The sequence below is a fragment of the Myotis daubentonii genome, chromosome 3 (assembly GCF_963259705.1).
Source record: "Myotis daubentonii chromosome 3, mMyoDau2.1, whole genome shotgun sequence".
Classification (NCBI taxonomy): Eukaryota; Metazoa; Chordata; class Mammalia; order Chiroptera; family Vespertilionidae; genus Myotis; species Myotis daubentonii.
The window spans coordinates 102,699,775-102,717,428 of NC_081842.1; the positions used below are offsets into that span (position 1 = coordinate 102,699,775).

Consider the following 17,654-nt stretch of genomic DNA (forward strand, 5'->3'; position numbering starts at 1 on the left):
ATTTGCATATTACTGCTTTATTATATAGGATTCTATGCTGTACTTTATATCCCCATGACTGTTTTTATAACTGGCAATGTGTGCATTTTGATCTCTTCCTTTTTTAACCCATCTCCTCAAGCCCCCTCCCATCTGGCAACCATCCAAATGTTCTCTGTATCTATGAGTTTGTTCTTGTTTTGTTTATTTTTTATTTTGTTCTTAAATTCCACATATAAGTAAAATCATATGATATTGGTCTTTCTCTGTCTGACTTATTTCACTTACCATACTACCCTCTACAACCATTAATGTTGTCACAAATGGCAAGATTGTATTTTTTTTGTGATTGATTAATATCCCACTATATATTTGTAACACATATTCTTTATCCATTTGTTTATCAATGCTAATTTAGGTTGCTTCAATATCTTAGCTATTGTAAATAATGTGGCAATAAGCATCGAAGTACATATATTCAAAATTCCTCTTCTTTTTTTTCTTAATCACCTCATCTTTTTCACCCAGTCCCCCCAACCCCCTTCCTTCTAACAGCTGTCAGTCCATTATCTGAATCTATGAGTCTGTTTCTATTTTGTTTGTTTGTTTATTTTGCCTTATTCTTTTATTTCTGATTTTATTAACTTGTGTCCTCTTTTTTTCTTGATGAATCTGTTTAAAGGTTTATTGATCTTGCTTATCAATTCTTTTCTCTGCTCTCTCCACATGCCAATAAGCCCATTGAATGGATTGTTTATTTTCTGTAACATATAGTTTATTTATAGCATTTTCATTTTACTTTTAACACTTTTTCAAATACAGTTGACATATGATATTATATTAGTTTCAGGTGTACAACATAATGATTAAATATTTATATAATGTATAAAGTTAATTCCCAATAAGATCAATGAAACAAAGAACCAGATTTTTTGTACTGCTTTTTCAGACTCTGTTTTGTTTATTTCCTCTCTGATTTTTACTTCCTTCTACTCACTTTGGGTGTGAATATTCCTTTTTTATTTTAGTTTCTTTACATGTAAGGTTAGAATTTTTATTTGGGATTGTTCTTGATGGTTGAGATAAACCTGTATTACTATAAATTTTCTTCTTAAGATCACTATTGCTGTGTCCCACACATTATGGGTTGTTGTGTTTTCATTGTCATTTGTCTCAAGGAATCTTTTAATTTATTTCTTGATATCATGGTTAAACCATTTATTGTTTAGTAACATGGGATTTTCATTTTTTTTATTATAATTGATATCTAATTTTATAACATTGTGATCAAAGAAGGTGCTTGATATTTTCAATCTTAAATTTATTAAGGTATATTCTGTGGCCTAATGTGAACTATTGTAGAAAATGTCCATGTGCACTTGAAAAGAATGTATATTCTTCTGCTTTGCAGTAAAATGCTTTGGAAATATCAATTAAATTTATCTAGTCTAGTGTATCATTGAAGTCCACTGTTTCCTTGTTGATTTTCTCTCTGGAAGATCTAACCATTGATATCAATGGGGTGTTAAAATCCCCTACTATAGTTGTATTACTGTTGAACTCTCCTTTTATGCCTATCAAGATTTACTTCTCTATTTAGGGACTCCTATGTTGGGTGCATAAATATAGAAACACTAGTGGCCTGATGCACAAAGATTTGTGCAAGAATGGGCCTTCCTTCCCCTGGCTGCTGGCATCGCCTTCACTCCAGTCCGGAGCCACCTTTCTGCCTTCGTTCCGGCCTGGAGCCACCTTTCCACTTTCCCATGCTACCCAGAGACCTGAAGGAGCTGGGGAGGTGCAGAACCCATCTTTGTTGGTTTAATTTGCATACTCACTCCTGACTGGTTGGTGGGCGTTGCGAAGTTATGGTCAATTTGCATCTTTCTCTTTCGTTAGTATAGATAAGTGTTTGCAAAAATTATATCCTCTTGTTGGATTGATCCCTTTATCATTCTGAAATGTCCTTCTTTGTCTCCTGTTATAACCTTTGATTTAAAGTCTGATATATGTATTGCTACCCCAGCTTTTTTGTTTGTTTGTTTCCATTAGCATGTAATACTTTTTTCCATCACTTACTTTTAGTTTATGTATGTATTTCCATCAGAAGTGGGTCTCTTTTAGGCAGCTTACATATGGGTCTTATTCTCTTATCCATTCAGCTACCCTATGTCTTTTGATTGAAGCACTTAATTTATTTAAATTTATAGTGATTTTCAATAGTTATGTATTTATTGTTATTTTATTAAACCTATTTATGTTTCTCTATTTTTCTTTTATAAAAGTTCTTTTAACATTTCTTGTAATACTGGTTTCATGCTTATAAACTCTTTAACTTTTTCTTGCATAAGAAGCTCCTTTTCTGTCCTTAAATTCTAAATAATAGCCTTTCTGGGTAGAGTAATTTTGGTTGTAGGTCCTTGCTTTTCATTACTTTGAATATTTTGTGCCAATCCCTCAGACCTGCCAAGTTTCAGTTGATAAATCAGTTAGCAGCCTTATGAGAGCTACCTTGTACATGGTTGTCTTTCTCTTGTTGCTTTAAGATTATTTCTTTGTCTTTAACTTTTGGCATTTTAATTATGATGTTTCTTGGTGTGGGCCTCTTTGGATTCATCTTGTTTGGGACTCTTTTTTTTTAATCTTTATCGTTCAGAGTATTACAGATGTCCCCCCATCTGCCCCCTATTGCTCCCCTTTACCCAGTTTCTGCTTGACCCCAGCCTTTCACCACCCTATTGTATGTGTCCATATGTAATGTATATATGCATATAAGTTCTTTGGTCAATCTCTATCCACCCACCATCTCTCCTTCCCGCTGAGATTTGTCAGTCTGTTCCATGTTTCCATGCCTTTGATTTATTTTATTCATCAGTTTTGTTCATTAGATTCCTTGTTTATTTTGATTTTTACATTCAATTGTTGATAGATATGTATTTGTTACCATTTTATTGTTCATATTTTTTAGTCTTCTTCTTCTTCTTCTTCTTCTTCTTCTTCTTCTTCTTCTTCTTCTTCTCCTCCTCCTCCTCCTCCTCCTCCTCCTCCTCCTCCTCCTCCTCCTCCTTCTCCTTCTTCCTCTTCTTAAAGAATACCCTTCAAGATTTGATGTAATACTGCTTTGGTGGTGATGAACTCCTTTAGCTTTTTCTTGTCTGTGAAGCTCTTTATCTGACCTTCAATTGTAAATGAGTGCTTTGTTGGGTAGAGTAACCTTGATTGTAGGTCCTTGCTATTCATCACTGAATGTTTCTTTCCATTCTGCCCTGCAGAGTTTCTGTTGAGAAATCAGCTAAGAGTCATATGGGTGCTCCCTTATAGGTAACAAACTGCTTTTCTCTTGCTGCTTTTAATATTTTATCTTTGGCTTTAACCCTTGGCATTTTAATTATGATGTGTCTTGGTGTGGGCCTCTTTAGGTTCCTATTGTTTGGAATTCTCTATGCTTCCTGGACTTGTAAGTCTATTTCTTTCACCAGTTAGGGGAAGGTTTCTGTCATTATTTCTTCAAATAGGTTTCAATATCTTGCTCTCTATCTCCTTCTGGCACCCCCATAATACAAATGTTGGTGCGCTTAAAGTTGTCCCAGAGGCTCCTTACACTATCTTCATATTTTTTTAATTTTTGTGGGTTTTTTTTTTCTCTTCTGATTGGGTGTTCTTTGCTTCCTCATATTTCAAATTGTTAATTTGATTCTCAGAATCCACTACTCTACAGCTGAATTCCTGTATATTATTCTTTACTTCAGTCAGTGTATGTTTAATTTCTAACTAGTTCTTTTCCATTGTTATTTTTTTTTTTTGGCATTCTCATTATAAGACCCTTGAAAGTCTCACTAAGTCCCTTGGAGGTCTCAAGAAGATCTTGGTTTTGAACTCAATACCCAGCAGTTTGCTTTCTTCCATTTCTTTCATTTGTGACGTTTCTTTGTCTCCACATTTTGGCTGCTTTCCAGTGTTTGTTTCTATGTATTGGGTAGAGCTGCTATGTCTCCTTGAGTTGGTAGAGTGGCCTTGTGTAGTAGCTGTTTTATAGGGCCCAGTGGCTTAGCCTTCCAAGTCACCTGAGCTAGGCATTCTAGGTGCACCCCTTTGTGGGCTGTGTGCACAGTCTTGTTGTAGTTGAGACTTGATTGCTGTTGGTGTCACTAGAGGAAATTGACCTCCAGGCCACTTGGCTGTGAGGACCAGCTGTGACTACAATAGGAGATCTGCTGTGCAGGGGACACCCCCATGGAGTAGAGCTTGCTTCAGTGGGGCTTTGGTGCTCACTGGATCTCTTGAGTGTGTCAGTTATGGATGTGTAGAGTTGTAATCTGGTATGGTCTGATGCTGACCACTGAGTGGTGCAGTCAGCCACTCTCTGGGGCCACCCAGCAGGAGATACAGAGAGATCTACAGATTCTTCCTATTTGTATTATGTTTGGAAGTACCCAGGTGATGCCCAGCCGTGAAGCAAGGTAGGCTGGTGCTAGTGCTGGGTCTTGGGCCTTTTATTGATAGGTTTTAGGCACCCTGACCCAGCTGCATCTTGTTTGAGAGATTATAGTAAAGTCTGAAGCCTGAGCAAGGACAGGCCATTCTCATGCAAAAGCTGATACACACAGGTTGGGTGGGGCTGTAAATTGGATAGGGCGGGGTTCTCAAGGAATCACCAGGGTAGAGCAAACAGAAATGGCTGCCAGTCAGTCCTGCCACCAGGAGGTCCCAACACAGGAACAATGACCCTTACAAGCACCTGTCTGGAAGGAAGCTACTCCTGAGTTCTTGCCCATGGCAAACAATCCAGCCACCCCACACCCTATGTGTCTGGGTCCCCCAGAGCTGCTGCCCAACACCATGAGTGGGAGCTCAGAGGAAATGAGTCTGAATAAGTTTGTGCACTGGCCCTTTAAAAGGAACAGCTCGGAGGGATCGGGGAGAGGGCAATGGGAAAAAAAAGGGATATATGTAATACTTTCAACAATAAAGATTTATTTAAAAATAAAATAAGTAAATAAATAAAAGAAACAGCTGGGTTACCAGCAACCACTGTGTCATTGAGCCCCTGGTTTTTACAGTCCATAGTTACAGGGAGTTCTCTTCCCAGCTCTGGGAGTCTGGTTTGGGCCTGAGACCCCTTGCTCTTTGCAGGGGGCCTCTGCAGAGACAATCTCCCTCCTGATTATAAAAGCAGTAACACATGGTTGCCGGTCCAGCGCATTCCATGCCTCTACCCCTCCTACTAGTCTCAACATGCTTTCTTCTTTACTTCTGTAGTTGTAGAACTTCCATTCAGTCAACTTTCAGGAAGTTCTGGATTATGATTGTTCTGTATTTTAGTTGTAATTTTGATGTAGTTATGGAAACCAGTGAGTACAGACATTTACCTATGCCACCATCTTGGTTCTCTCCTAATTATTCTTTATTTCAGAGAATGTATGCTTAATTTCTGCTTGGTTCTTTTTCATGTCTTTGATGTTCTCACTAATCTCCTTGAAATTATCACTAAGTCCCTTGAACTTTTCATTAAGATCCTTGAGCATCCTCATAACCATTGTTTTAAACTCTGTATCTAGTAGTTTTCTTTCTTCCATTTCATTTTTTTTTTCTGGAGATTTTTTTCTGTTCTTTCTTTTGTTTCTTTATCTCCACATTTTGGCTGCTTCCTGGTGTTTGTTTCTATATATTAAGTAGAGCTGCTATGTCTCCTGGAATTGGTAGAGTGGCCTTGTGTAGTAAATGTCCTAAAAGGCCCAGTGGCTCATCCTCCCCAATCACCTGAGCTGAGCATTCTAGATGCCCCTTATGTAGTCTGTGTGTACTGCCATGTTGTAGTTGAGCTTGATTGCTATTGGCGTTACTGGGAGGAATTGACCTCCAGGCTAATTGGCTGTGAGGACCAGCTACAACTATAATGAGAGAGCTGCTATGCAGGAGACACCCCTTTGGAGGAGGTCTTTCTTCAGGGGCTTTGGTACTCACTGAGTCGGCCCTTTGAGTGTGTTGCTTCTGCATGTGTAGAGTTGTAATCAGGCGTGGTCCAAAGCTGTTCAAAGGGTGCACTGATGCTGGGCCTCCCAGGAGGTATGAGGTCAGCTATGCCTAGGGCCACCCAGCAGGAGCTAGAGAGATCTGAAGATGGTTGCTACTTGTCTTGGGCTTGAAATTGCCTAGGAGAGGCCAAGCCATGAAGCAAGGCAGACAGATGCTAGTGCCAGGACTTGGGCCTCTTAAGGAGATGTATGGTGCATGCTGATGCCAGCTGTTGCTTGTTTGAAAGATTGTAGGAAAGTCTGAAGCCTGACCCAGGACAGGCCATTCATATGGAAAGGTTCCTACAAACAGCTTGGGTAGGGCTGCAAATTGGATGGGGTGGGGTAGGGTCTCAGGGAATTACCAGGATGGACAGAACAGTGTGAGCCAATTTGGAGGAGACTCAGATATGGCATCTGCCAGTCAACTCTGCAACAAGGGAAATCTCAGCATAGGAATAATGAACCCTGTGAGCATCCCTGTCTGGGAGAAAGCTGCCCCCGACTTCTTGCCTTGATTCCAGACAATCCAGTTCCTCCTGGTATATGCATGAATCCCCCCATACCACTGCCCCAGTGCTGAAGCAAGGAGGAAATTAGTCCAAGTAAGTCTCTGTGCCAGCCCTTTAAGAGGAACTGCCTGGGACTCCAGCAGCATCTATGTCACTTGGCCATAATCCATGCTGGTTTTTACAACTCAACATTTTGGGACTTCTCTTCCCAGCACTGGAAAACTGGGCTAAGGGATCTGGTGTGGGGTTGGGACCCCTTGCTGCTCACAGGATGTCTCCACATCTGAGATATCCCTCCCAATTAGAAAAACACCACGCAGCCCAGTCAATGTGGCTTAGTTCTTGAGCGTTGACCTATGAACCTGGAGGTCATAGCTCTATACCCGGTCATGGCACATGCCCGGTTGTGGGCTCAATCCCCAATAGTGGACATACAGGAGGTAGCCAATCAGTGATTCTCTCTCATCATTGACGTTTATCTCTCTTCCTCTCCCTTCTCTCTGAAATCAATTGCCGGGGCTGACCAGCAGACCCTGAGTGACAGATGAATGATTACTCTGACACAGGATTGCTGTTAAAGAGTGGGCTAAGGGACTGCCTGGCTAATGGAACCAGACCGCCCTGGCTGGTTTGGCTCAGTGGATAGAGCATTGGACTGCAGACTGAAGAGTCCCCGGTTCGATTCCGGCCAAGGGCATATGCCTGAGTTGCAGGCTCGATCCCCAGTAGGGGGCATGCAGGAGGCAGCCAATCAATGATTCTCTCTTATCATTGATGTTTCTATCTCTCTCTTCCTCTTCCTTCCTCTCTGAAATCAATAAAGAAATATATTTAAAGGAACCAGACAGCCTTGTTCACCTGCCTCGTCAGGCTTTTATTGTAACTGCAGCTTGAGATAAGGTTTAACTTTTAAATACAATCAGTAGGGTAAGTAATCTTGGGAGGACACATGTGTCTGCAGTGTCCTTTAAGCAAGACACCTAAAGATTAAGCATAAAGATTCCGGTAAACACCCAAGGGTCTGCACGTGCATAAACTTGTTTGGAAAGGTCAAGGAATAATTAGGGGTGTCCACCTTCAGCCAAGTTCCCTAAGTTAGAATTCTGAGAAACAACTTCCTTAAGTCAGAATTCCGAGAAACAGGGGCAGGCTGCCTTCAGCCCATTCCCCATTTCAGTATTTCTCCTTTACAAACTTTCCAACCAAGTCTGCCATGCTTCCCCACATCTCCCCCTTTTTTTGTTTTGCTGGATGTAGAAGATAGAGGGAGGTGGTAAACTTTCTGCTTTGAAATGTCAGGGTCTGAAAAGCGTGTTCACTGTTCAAGTTCTGATTTTACAGACTATAAGAAAAACAAGAAGAACAATAGTTAATTATCTAGAGTGTGTGGAGTGTGAATGCACTCCAATAATTGCTCAGCCTCTGCCATCAGCTTCTTCATCATTCCCCAGGTTATTCCAGGAGCAGTCTAGGTCCAAGGAAGGCACAACATTTGGGGTTGCAGAGTCCCCAGGCCCAAATTCTTCATTTCTGGAAGAGGATTGGTCCCATGCAATGCCATGGTAGGGTTTAATCTAGTGAGCTGGAATCCACAGCAGCCCTATGGGGGTAGAAACACAGACATATTTTCTTCCCCATATTAATAATTTATTGGGTCCCATACAGTTATTAGTGTCCACATCTCACCGCAAGACTTGTGATTTCTGAGGTGGGGTTATTGAGGTAAAGTGCCATTCTACAGAGGATTGAAAACGATCATTTGGGTTAAAAAAAAATAAGGGTAAAGAGTGCTTTGGATAATATTATAGGAGGGTCCTTGAGTCCCTCTTTTTTATTTTACTAGAATACCCTTCAGGATAGCATGGGCACATTCAATAATGGCCTGCTTTTGTGGATTGTAAGGGATTCTCATGGAATGCTGGATGGACCAAGTTCTGCAAAAGGCTGCGAAGCCATGGCTGCTATAAGCAGGCCCATTATCAGTTTATCTTGGTTAATATAGCTACAACTGGAAACACGTCTTATTGAATTCAGGAAAAGAAATATATTGCCACTTACTAAGAATTGCCATATTCTGGCAGGACACGTAGTGAGAAAAACATATAATTTACCAAATTGCTTTAAAAATGCTTCCTTATATCTGAAAAACAAAAAGTTTAAGAATTAGTAATACTTTCAACAAAAGTCACAAAACTTATATAATTATTTTCCATTCATTCAGCCTCATAATAAAATTTTTGTTTTTCCTGATTTTTTCTGCCAGTACTTCTGTAAATCCAGATACTTTATAGAGTAATGCAAATGACATGGAATCTTGTCCTTTTTGCAAAACACAGTATTCCAGAATAACAATTAGAGCTATAAATAAAAGCATCAGATGGTTATTATTATTTGACAACGCTTTCCATGTACCTTAAGCAGAAAATTTTCCTTCATGAGAGAGAAAACAAACTCCTGAGGCATTCCAGAGCCTATTGGAATGATCTAAAACCAACTCTAGGTCAAGAAAAAGTTTCTTAAAATTCAAACCCTGGAAGGATTGTCAAACTTATTTTACCAAAAATTATATATCAAAGTATATTAGACACAAACATAGGCTAGCAAACTTCAGTTCCCAGGATTAAAATATGGCTTTTCTTTAAATACCTGATTAATATGACATATAACCATTTTAATAATTTATAAACTTTTGCTTCCTGGGTAGAACAGGAAATATCTTTTCACTTTTAACAGACTAGAAAAGGACTAACCAAAATTAGGTTTATTCTCTAACTTCATTTGTCCTTGGGTGTGGTCAGCAAATGACACTAATTGGACTTCCACTATCTGTCTCCCTGAGTAGGTGGATATAAGCTATTTATCCTCTGGTTAGGGAGGCAAAATGCAAATCATTTACTCTTTAGTGCCCTTGGTTTAGGAAAGATAGGGTTTACTAGATGGCTCCAAATTGCTGTTTAACTATCTCAGTTTCCCTGTTCTGCTACTCCTGGCCTGTGTCATTTATAAAATTTCCTTTTCAACATTTCTCTTTACAAACATTATACAACTTTCAAAAACTTTTCTCCAGAAACCTTACAGCTTTTGGAAATAAACAGTTTTAGAGCCTACTTTATTTTCTCTTCAAAATGCATCTCCATGCCTCATGCCTTCTATTGCACCAAAACCATAAACTCTTTCCCGTTAGAATTCTTAACCTTTAGAAACCTTAATTTTTAGGTGACATGTAAGTAATGAACATTCCTCAGATTAGCAATACATATTTCAAATAAAATACAAGACTTATTCATCAACAAATTCAATTCCATCCTCTACATTCTCCATAAGAGGCAAACTCAGATTAATTAATATTTCAGTATCCTGTTATTTCAAAATAACGAGATATTTAATAATTTTTACTATTTGACTCTGAAAAACTCCAAAGTTTTAGGTTACCAAACACTTTGGAAAACTATAGTTAGCCATATATAATTATCACTGAAAATGCTTTATCATGTACCCTTCACTTTGGTTATATTTATTTTGCCTTAACAACTTTGAGGTTTTAAAGCCAATTATTATTACCCAAGGCATTTTCTTGGTAAATTTTGTAACATGTATAACTCACTGACTTACAGTGGCTTTAATTTTAAAGTACCATTATTTTATTTGTTTTTACAAAAATGGGAATGGCCTCCACATTGCTATTTCTGCAGCATACTGGAGGGCACTAATCATCTTAGAAAAAAGACTTGGGAGGTTAAGTAATTATTTCCTATATTTTTTCTTTCTGAGTAGACTGACAATATGAAATCTTGCATTATAAGAAGAGATCTTAAAAACAGAAACAGAAAAACCCCTACAGTAAATGAATGAGCACTCACAAAAGGGTGGACTGGGACAGTAGCTTTAGAATCTTATCTCACATTAACCCAGCACAGCAAATGGGTTCTGAGTGGCATAAAGCCCAAACAGCAGAGACAGGATTCTCTATGTTTATAAAACAGTGAAGAGCAAACTAAGTCCCCCAAAGATAAAGCAAGCAAAGAACATCAGTCAGTAACCAAATTACATTACAAACAGATAAGAACTCTCATTAGAAATCAAACAACAAAGAGACATAACAATAATCAACAGACTCTCTTATATATGACTAGAGGCCCAATGCATGAAAATTCATGCACTGCAGGGGTGTCCTTCAGCCCGGCCTGCCCCCTCTCACAGTCTGGGAACCCTTAGGGGTGGGAGGTGACCCAGCGATCAGGGGAAGGCGACGCCCGCATCATACTTCTGCTGCTGCCACTTGTGCAAGCCTTGTCCAGCCCTGGTTACCTGAGTCTCAGGAGTCAGCTGGGCAGCTGCCATGTGAGGTTTGCCTGCGCTTCGGGCCAGCCCTGGATGGCTGGGGGGCTGAGGGGACTGGGGGACTCTGGAGGCAGGCTCGTGTCAAGGCTGCACGCCTGCCACCCCAGCGGGGCTGAGGGGACTGGGTGCCGCCATCTTGTGGCTGTGGGCACTGCCATCTTTGAGGGTGTGGCAGTCAATTAGCATATTCCCTTCTTATTGGCTGTGGCACCACCATCTTTGAGGGCAGGGCAGTCAATTAGCATATTACCTCCTTATTGGCTGTGGGCGCCACCATCTTTGTGATGGTGTGAAGGTCAATTAGCATATTCACTCTTTATTAGATAGGCTATTTACAGGCATGCATAACCCACAGACAAGATTTAATAAATCAGAGTCTTTTTCATGGATCTTTCAGATGTCTTACAGTGCTTAGGACTTATAGCCAGAATGTGGCCCAGAGGGCTCCCAGGTGGGGTTGCCAGTGAACACCCACAAACAGAATGTTGTTCACAGTTCTCATCATATTCTGCTCTCCATAGCAAATATTGATTGGTGTATACAGTCATTTTAGCCCAAATCTGCCAGTCCCAAGGCGTCATATGGTAATTTTCTGACAAGGCATTAAGAAGTCCTTTTGTAAATGGACTGTTAGCCCCATTTTCTCTAATACTTTTCCTTATTTCTCTAAAGGTATTAAAAGAGAGTGGTTCATGTATCCAGTTACCTTGCTGATCTTGCATACTGGGAAAGCCAAAAATTTCCTAACATAGCTTGCCTAACACATGATCCAATAACTGAGGATCTAGTTGATGAACCTTCCCACATCAGAGGTGGAGGATCAGGGAAGCGTTCCTCTGACAGCAGGGCTTTAGGTATTACAGTCTTTCCAGGCTCTACTTCAGGAGGAGAGGGTGGTGGTAAACCCTCCTGGTGTTCTGTAGGCTTTTGATCCTCAATATGAAGTGGGCCTAGTACAGCTTGAACAAGTTATAGATGACAGGGGTACCCATTTTCCTTAGGCTTAATTTCTTTTTAAATTCCTACCTACTGTTCCAGAGATCAAGGTCTAGTGTTCCAGCATCAGGGAATATAAATTATAACAGTTTGTAACAGGCCCTTTAATTGTTCTTCTGTAACCAAGGCACTATTTGCTTTTAATAACTGTTTAAGTACTGATATATAGTGTTGTTGTTGTTGTATGGACAACTTCTGTCCCATTGTGAAACCTTAGCTGAAAAACAATCCCCTCAGACTGGAAAATCCCAAGTGGGCTCCAATAACTTACTGCACAGTTACTTTCGTTTTCAAGGGTTCCACCATGTTTCATTGTGTTCCTTTGTCCTCACACGGGGAACCACTTTCCAGGGCTGACCAGCAGACCCTAAGCGACAGATGAATGATTACTCTGACACAGGATTCCTGTGAAAGAGAGGGCTAAGGGACTGCCTGGATAAAAGAGCCAGATAGCCTTATTCACCTGCCTCTTCAGGCTTTTATTGTAACTGCAGCTTGAGATAAAGTTTAACTTTTAGATACAATCAGTAGGGTAAGTAATCTTGGGAGGACACATGTGTCCTTTAAGCAAGACACCTAAAGATTAAGCATACAGATTCTGGTAAACACTTGAGGATTTGCTCATGCACAGACTAGTTTAGAAATGTCAAGGAATAATTAGGGGTGGCCACCTTCAGCCAACTTCCCTAAGTCAGAATTCCGAGAAACAGGGGCAGGCCACCTTCAGCCCACTCCCCTTTTCAGAATTTCCCCCTTACAAACTTTCCAACCAAGTCTCCCATGCTTCCCCACAATCAATAAAAATATATATATTTTTAAAAAACTGAAAATGCCACACATCTGTGTCAGACCAGCCAGTCTGCGCCTCCACTCCTCCCACCAGTCCCAATATGCTTCCTTTTTCCTTTTTTAAAAGATCTTTATTGTTGAAAGTATTACATATGTCACTTTTTCTCCACTTGACCCTTTATTGCTTGCCCTCCTCCCCCCCCCCCACCCCAGGCCTTCACCATCCTATTGTCTGTGTCCATGGGTTATGCATTATGCATACAAGTTTTTTGGTTGATCTCTTCCCACCCACCCACCTACCCACCCACAGCCACCTTTCTTCTGAGATTCAACAGTCTGTTCTATGCTTCTATGTCTGTATCTATCTTGCTCAACAGTTTATTTTGTTCATTAGATTTCACATATGAGTGAGATCATGTGATACTTGTCTTTCTCTGACTGGCTTATTTCACTAAGCATAATACTGTGCTTTCTTCTTTACTTCTCTAGTTGTAGGACTTCCATTCAGCCAGCTTTCAGGCATTTCTAAATGATGTTTGTTCTGTATTTTAGTTGTAACGTTGATGTAGTAGTGGGAGGCAGAGTACCTCATTTATCTACACTGCCATGTTGGTTCTTCCTTGTTTGGGACTCTTTGCCCTTCCTAGATTTGTATGTCTATTTCCTTCTCCAGGTTAGGAGAGTTTTCTGTCATTATTTCTTCAGATTTATTTTTCTGCTTGCTCTCTTCTCTTTCTGTTATCCGTATGTTGGTATGTTTGGTGTTTCCTAGAGGTGCCTTAAACTATCCTCATTTTTAAAAAATTTTATGTGCATTAGTGTGTTTTGTTTTGCTGTTCTGATGTGTATTTTTCTACTATCTTGTCTTCCAAATTGATAACTCAGTCCTCTACTTCATCTACTCTACTGATGATTATCTAACGTAGTCTTCATTTTAATTGGTTCTTTTTTGTTTTCTATCTACATTTTCATGTCTCCTACTTTTTGTTGAAGTTTCATTTGACTTTTTAAAAATTCCCATGTCTCTAATTAAATTTCCCATCTACTCACACATGTAATCCATTCTTTCCACATTTTCATATTTATTTATTTTTTAAATATATTTTATTGATTCTTTACAGAGAGGAAAGGAGAGGGATAGAGAGTTAGAAACATTGGTGAGAGAGAAACATCAATCAGCTGCCTCCTGCACACCTCCTACTAGAGATGTGCCCGCAACCAACGTACATGCCCTTGACCGGAATCAAACCTGGGACCTTTCAGTCCTCAGGCCAACGCTCTATCCACTGAGCCAAACCGGTCAGGGCTCATATTTATTTTAAAGTCTTTATCTGGTACTTCCAATATCTACAATAGCCCTGCTTTTGCTTCAGTTGTCTATATCCTTAATATGGATTATTTTTTCTTCTTTTATCACTTGTCTCATAATTCTTTATTTTATTCTAGACACATTGTATAATAAGAAGAGTAATGACTAAAGTAAACATTGTTTTCCCACATAAACATCAAGCCCTTTATCTGTCAGATGGTAAGTTTGATGAGCTGGATCAGCTTAATGTATCATTAAGCTATCTTTGGACATTTTCACAGGTTTAGCTATGTTTAGTTTACTGCTTGATATAAAATAATTGAGTATTAGATTATGGATTTTCCTTCAGTTTTCTTAGAAAGCTTAGCAGCAGTGATTCTCTGGGGATTTATTTGTGATATTCATTCAGTATTCAGCTTTCAAAGTCATTGGGGAGTTCTCTTTGCTTTTCTGCCAGAATTCCTGAATTTTAATTTTGGACCTACCGATGACTGATTGTATGACTTGAGTGAACTTATTAAACCTTTTCATTTCATTGCTAAAACAAAATAAGAATCAGTACTCCTATGAATACTAAAAAATGACAACATTAAAGAGCTAATCTACATAGAGAAAGAGCACAATGTCTTTGGTGTTTATGTTTGGTTCAACTGAATGTGAAAGTCAAAATCAAATTTGCTATGGAAAATCAAATATTTTTTAGATTGATCTCTCTATAGTATTGATAAATTTAATCCAATAGTATTGAATCCAATAGTACTTAATACAATCATTGCTAAGTCAGCAAGTTTACCATTTTTTTTACTATAGGCCCATCTTTTTACTAATAAGAAAATATTAAGTCACTCTAATTTGATAGAAGAGACAGTGAAAACACCTAATGAAATTAAAAACTATATGGACTTCTGAAACAATTTTATTATTTGTAATTTTCTAGTGACCTCCAGAACTTTAGAAAATGTAATATCTTAATGTTGAAAGACACACAACATGGATATTCACAACCTGATGCACAAAAAAGAGAGAGGAGGAAGGGAGATCACTATGAAATTAATCTTTAGTATTACTTTATCAGCCATCTGCAAAGGCTTCTCATCTGTTTCTATGGGATTATAGCCATATAGAGTAGCACAGAGAGTTCCTGGGCTCTCCATCTGTAACTATGGTTTAAAATAAGAAGTTTGCATCATTGAAATTACCCCATATCCACTGTCAAAGGTACATGACCCAGTGGCTAACATGTAATGATACTATTTCTGAAAACTGCTTTGTAATTAAATGTCAAAGTCTTGCATACATTTTAGACAACTAGGCATTGAAGTCACGTCAGGTCACTGATAGAAAGTTATTGGTCAATGATCCCATTAAGCAAGTGAAGGGATGCTGTATATCCAAAATGACTTCATCTTCTCTAAGGATAAAACCACCACATAACCTCAGAGGATGTTTCCTTGCTTTCATGAGAACTGCATTAAAAATTAATATCTCAATCAACTGTAAATAAGCTGTAAGGAAGTTTCATATTTCTTGTGGAAAACTTTATTATAATGAGAACATTGCTAGAAAAACAAATCCTGGTACTGGCCGGGTAGTTCCAGTTGGTCGGAGCATTGTTTCATGCACCAAACTGTTGTGGGTTCAATGCCTGGTCAGGGCACATACCTGGGTGGTGGGTTCAATCTGCAGTCAGGTGCATGCAGGAGGCAAATGGTCAATGTTTCTGCCTTACATTGATGTTTATCTATCTAAGTATCTATGTATCTATGTATGTATGTATCTATCTATCTATCTATCATCTATCTATCTATCTATCTATCTATATCTTTCTTCCTTTCTGTCTCTCTGAAATCAATAAAAAATAATATCCTCAGATGAGGATTAAAAAAAGGATAAAGAAAAAATATATGTATCTCAAAATAGCTGGGTATAAGGTAAAAAATTTTTGAAAGAACCATCTTTACCTTATTGTCTCACAATAAGGCCTAACAAAATATTTGCACTATAAGTTCTTTTCCTATGGGTGATTTCTTATAAGATAAATCAAGCATACACTTATATCCTCCCTCTCACTCCAAATCAAAAATTTTAAAAAGCAAAAGTATTTTTAAAGTATAAAAAGTAGAATCTATAAACCACAAAATTTTGGAATTTCTGAAATATAGAGAGCATATACAATCAGATCTTCGGCAAACAAAACTGGAGGAATCTAAAGGCTCTAAGAATGTAGAAGAGACCTGCTGTGGAGATAAGAGATTTCAAAGTCTCTAAGCCCACTGTCAGTAATTCTAAGAATTAAGGAAAAACCCTGGAACATTTAGAGGGAGATTTAATTGGAGAGTTTCATTTGGAACAGTCAGCTAGTCAGTTTATTCCCTTTTCATTCTTTTGTGCTATGTGGGCTACAACAACTGGCTAAAGAATATTGGGATTGTAGACGTTTTGTTGTAATTACCAGGAGTAGTGGGAAATCTTATCTTTGAAAGGCAAGATTGTATTCTAAATGCTTTCCCCATACACTGGAGACAGGTTTAGAAATACAAAAAGCACATGAATGGTGATTCTCAAAATCAATGCTATAGGCAACCAAGAAGCACTAACTCTTTTAAGAAAGTCAACAATATAGAAGCTAGGCAATAACAAAAAGAAGAATGAACCTTCCAGGAAAGAGTTAATAAAGGTAACAAAAGACTTAGAATAAATATAAAGCTATATATATAAAACCCTAATATGCAAATAGACCGAATGGCAGAACAACCAAACAACCGAACAACTGAACAACTGGTCGCTATGATGTGTGCTGACCACCAGGGGACATGTGCGAAACATGGCAGGCATCGGCAACAGGCGCCAGAGCATGGAACATGGAGGGTGTCAGCCATGGCGGGATGGTGGAGCAGGTGAGTGGGAGCACCAGACCAAGGCAGGGCGCCAGTTGCTGTTATAGGGACGAGACTCTGATGGTTATTGAAAATTCTTTGCTCCCATGCACCGTGGTCCCACCTGGTGCTCATACCAGCTGCCAGTGCTGGCCATGCTTGCGTCACTGCCAGCACTCGTCACTGGCCCTGATCACCCAGTGCCGTCAGCAGGTGCGAACATCAGCTGCCAGCCCTCATCGCCCCTGAGGGCTTCTCCACCTCCCCCTGCTCCTGAGGGGCAATAAGGGAAGCAGCCTCTACTCGCACCCACTGACGGTGCCAGCCCACTCCCATTTGCTGCTGGCACTAGCCCAAAATGCTCCACACCATCAGCAGGTGCGAGCACCATCAGCACATGGGAGCAACAGCGGCAGCAGTGGGGCTGCTAGCAGACAGGGGACTGAGGGCCACAGCGGGAGGGGCTGGGCAGGGACACGGAGGATGGGCCAAGACCCGCCCTGTGCCCACGCAGCCTTATGGCCCACAGTTCCTTTCAAGGTGCATGAATTCATGCACTGGGCCCCTAATATAGTGATAAAGATTTGAAAATCCATTCTCCTATGAAAATATATTCCCTAGAACTCTAGAATAAAAACTAATCATAAATGAAATTTTCAATAGGTACACAATAATGGTAGTAATACATAGTACATAATGAATTAATGGATTGAAAATTTGAGCTGAGATATTCCCACATCTAAGTTAAACATATGGACAAAGGAAGGAAAATTTAAGTGTAGAGTTAAGTGATATGAAGAGTACATCCAGAAATTCCATCATCCAATTTCAGAACAAG

At 39.5% G+C, this 17,654-nt stretch overlaps 1 protein-coding gene across 1 annotated transcript in view; it reads right to left on the minus strand.

Moving 5' to 3' along the window:
- Positions 1–8,623: 8,623 nt before the first annotated feature.
- Positions 8,624–17,654, minus strand: part of LOC132230515 (spidroin-1-like) — a 161,436-nt gene continuing 152,405 nt past the window's right edge. Inside the window, exon 3 of the mRNA XM_059688107.1 lies at positions 8,624–8,645. Coding sequence (XP_059544090.1) covers position 8,645 — 1 coding nt within the window. The 3' untranslated portion in view covers positions 8,624–8,644. The remainder of the gene's footprint in view (positions 8,646–17,654) is intronic.